The following is a 4033-nucleotide window of genomic DNA, read 5'->3' on the forward strand; positions in this document are numbered from 1 at the left end:
GGGCCTCGGTTGTGGCTGGCCCCTACTGGACTGTTGATAACACATGCATGCTCTGTACAGTTCTCTAACAGAGACTACAGTTACATGCAGGCTTGCAGTTTTCCTGGAGAGCTCTCTGCCTCTTGCAATGAACTGTAAGTATAACCGCCAGAAGGAGTGGGGGGGGGGGGATTAGTACTGGAACTGTTTAATTTAGCTTGGTGACAAGTTTGGGGATCCTCCCATGCGGTTTCTTTGGTGCTGCAATAAGCAAAAATATTTGTTTTTTGCACCATGCAACCAGTGATCTCACATCCAAATGAACCAACAGATTCATTATGTCTTAAGAGCAGTACCAAACTGGAGAGATGGTTTGCATTTGGAAAATGCATGAAAGAAAACCTGGAAAGCAGGAAAGAAATTGGGAGTTTGAAATGTCTTTGTTAAAAGCAGGACGGGGGCGTGGAGAAGAGAGGAAGGCAGCAGTAGAAAAGAGCACTTCAACGAAACCTTGCTATCACTTTTCTGGTATCATAGAAAGAAATCTGATAGATTTCTAACAACACAATCTTATATGTGTTTACTCAGACGTAAGCCAATTGAGAACAATGGTGCTTACTCTGAATGCATCTTAAACGAATTTGTGTTTGTTTGTTAATGTTGCCATAATGTTGTCAGGACAATCCCTTTAACCACATGGATGGCACTCAAACAGGAATGCAACTCCTCTGTTGAATGTAGACAGGGGTGGCTTTTCTACTTAAGATTGCCAAGTTTTTAGTCTTTCTCTGTGTAAAACAAAAGATGCAGAGGAGTTTTGCTTACTACCAAAATCCAGCACCATTGATATAACTGCATAAAAGCTTTTGGGTATCCCAGGGGGTGCTGTTAGGAACACAAAATACCAGGTTGTCACACATGCATAACAAACATAACCAGTGTCTGCTTTGTACAGAGGGTAGGCACTGGAGGCGTTACCCACTGCTGAGGGTCACACAGTGAGTTAAAAAGAATTTTATGCCAGTGAAGGTTTGAGAATTTGAGATAAGAAGAATGCATTGCTTGCAATGAGCTATCACTGCTCATCTTTATCTGCCCAGTGTGTGTCCACAGCTGACCTATATCTCTCTCCTCTATAGGACTTTGGGAAGGTAGAGGGCCCCTCACCTGAGATTCTATCACGGATGCTTTTGAATGATAAATGTCAACAGCTCCCCTGACTTCAGGAAATGAGGCTCCCCCAAGCCCTTCCGCTCACCCTTCTCTTCCTGAGCTGCCTGGAAGGCACCACCGGCAGGAAGATCAAAGAGAGCAGCGAAAAAGTGAAGCCCGCTTCCTCGCCATGGGCACAGTCTGGACAGTTCTCCACCCGTGACAAACACCTGTGCAGTTGGCAGGTGATCTCTGGCGAAGAAGCCACCGAACTCCTGCTCAGCTGCCACCAGCCTGGAGAGGAGGGTGGGAAGAGGCAGCAATGTGTCTACCGGGGCCAGCCAGAGCTATGCGCTGCCTACAGCTCCAAAGGCCGCCAGTTCTGGAAGCAGATCCTGGGCAAACTCCGCAAGAAGCAGCACCCATGCCAGGACGGCAGCCCGCTCAAATCCCGGCTTTGCAGTAGCAAGAAGGGGACTTCTGAAGCGCAGCTACACCTGGTGCCCACCGCTCCCAGCACTGACGCCCCAGGGGCCACTGAGGGAACTGCTAAAGGTAGATCCAAGGGGAAAGGCCGTGCCAAGGATGCACCAGCCCCGCAGAAGCCACCTCAGGAGCCCAGGAATAGGGCAATCAGCAGCCCAGCCAAGGCGGAGGCCCCAGCCAAGCGAAACAAAGAGGGGAAGAGGAAAGGAGGCCCCGGCTCCTCAGCGGCCCCAACCCAGCCCTCCAGCATGCAACCTACATCGGTCGCAGGAGGCACGGAGCAGCCCACAGAGCTCAATGCAGGCGTGGTCGAGGCCTACTGCGAAGAGAAGTGGCATTCGCTATGTAACTTCTTTGTGAATTTCTGGAACGGCTGAACCTGGAGAATTGGGAGAAGGGTGGGGCATGGGGTGGGGGGGAGGGTTAAAGGCAAGGGGGGTTAATGGCAGAGTGTACAGCAGACAGCCTAGGTAGAGATAGTGTTGGAAGGAATGAAGGCAAATGTGGTGGTTTGGGACGAGGGCAAAATGGAGGCAGGGGTGAATAGAGTCAAGTGGGATGGGAGTTTTTGAGCGCCAACAGAGCGTGGGTGAAGATTTGGGGCAGTGAGGAAGGGGAGGCAGGATGCGGCAGTTGTGCTTTTATGGGATGTATAACTTACTCATTCCTACTAATCCTGCAGCAGCTGCTAACAAAGTGGCCAAGTGTGTGCACTAGAAAAAGGTAGGTTAAGACGAAAGACATATTGTTCCTTCCATGCTAGATGTGCTCCAGCTGTTAAGTAAACTGTCCTGTTGCATCAGGCTGTTTATTCCCTACCCACAATCAAGTAGCTAATTCTCAGCTAATAAAAGATATTTGGGTTTGCCATGTCTAAAAAATAATCGCAAGGTTCTTTCTCTAACACAATAGATGCTACTGGGCGTAATTACATTAATGATAATAATAAATGAAATTATTTTACAGCAACCTGTGCTTGTTATTTCATTACACAGTGTCGAAATCTCTGCTATTAGTATCAATGCTATCACATTTTACAAACTTTTATTTATGTATTTTTTAAATGTGTTTGTATCCCTCCAAAGCAGGATGAAATGCAAGGCAACTTAGCATACATGAAGGTCCCAGGCAGCCTCTCAACCAGCCACTAACCAGTCCAAAACCAGCTTAGCTTCAGTAAATGTGCCCTCATGCCCCAGGAAGCATTAGCATATGAGGGAGGTTTGCTGAGCAGTCAAGTTATTAGCTCCCTACATCTTCACAGGACTTTTCTCAGTCCTGGGGAAACTGTGTATTTTGTGTGTACACACACACACGGACGCACACACACCACTTTTAAATTCACTGTTCTAGCCTTCCCTCTTAATGAATCTAGCCATTGATGCAGAGTGACTTGGTTGAATTTATGTACCACCCTATTGTCAAATGCTTGAAATAGCTAAGAGCCAGTATTTATGGGCCAATAGAAGTGTCACCATAATAAGCTATTGCTTTCTGTGTTCCACCTCCATTGCACTGTGGAGCCTCTGAGAAGTACTGAAGGAGACCTTCGTTCTGTTAGGTAGGGTGTGTTTTTTCTCCCACTCTCAGTCAGATTCTTCTTCTTCCACAACATAATCGGTCAAAATGTTCTTGACGCACATAGTTTGTATCACAGTTGCTGGGATTTATGCTTAGAGCCGTGGCAGCAATTTTATCAACAGACTGTTCTAACTTTTATCAGAGCTCTTGCTACTTCAAATAGCCCATTTCACACTGGTTACATAGAGCACAATAGTTTTGCTTATCATACAATATATATATATAGGACATAGTTCCCGCAGTCTATCCAAAGAATGCCACTTTCTCTCAAGGGAAGCCTAGCGATTACATTTTAAACCTTGCCTTTAAAAAGCTTCTACCCAGCGGCAAATTCCAAGAGAGATCAAGCTCTCAGAATTTGCTTTCAATATTACGGTTTAGGACTGTTCTGTACATGCAGCTGTAGAACATGGTCAACTTTCCCTGAGACTACAGCATTGAACATTGCAAGCTAGGAGCTACCTAAAAACTTGCCCTGTTTTGATTGGGAGAATGATCCTTGCATTTACACATATGTGCCAATTTTTCCTTTTCACTTAAGCAGATGCTGAAGAACAAATACGAGGATGATAAATGGGAAGAGGTATTGCTTTCTATAGTAAAAGAACAATTGGGAAAATCTTGGAGGGTAAGAATGTTGATCTTTGTTCTAAAAGCCTTGAAGGGAGACTTAGATTTGCCTTCTTCTACCTGAGGAATTTTAAGAAAAAAACACCTAAGGAGCTTATGTTTCAATGAGAGACAAACACATAAAATAAGGAAAGAATAACGATAATGAAAGAATAAGGTAATCAGAGAGGTGTTTTTTTTGAATGAGCTTGACATAACAAATGGG

The 4033-nt window shown here is 45.4% G+C and overlaps 1 protein-coding gene across 1 annotated transcript; it reads left to right on the top strand.

Moving 5' to 3' along the window:
- On the top strand, positions 1-2586 carry FGFBP3 (fibroblast growth factor binding protein 3). The gene is made up of 2 exons (XM_081911491.1): positions 1-134; positions 1119-2586. The coding sequence occupies exon 2, from the start codon at positions 1209-1211 to the stop codon at positions 1992-1994; it is 786 nt and encodes a 261-aa protein (XP_081767617.1). The 5' UTR covers positions 1-134; positions 1119-1208; the 3' UTR covers positions 1995-2586.
- Positions 2587-4033: the final 1447 nt, after the last annotated feature.

The sequence above is a fragment of the Podarcis melisellensis genome, assembly GCF_964234715.1.
Source record: "Podarcis melisellensis genome assembly, chromosome: 5".
NCBI classification, from domain to species: domain Eukaryota; kingdom Metazoa; phylum Chordata; class Lepidosauria; order Squamata; family Lacertidae; genus Podarcis; species Podarcis melisellensis.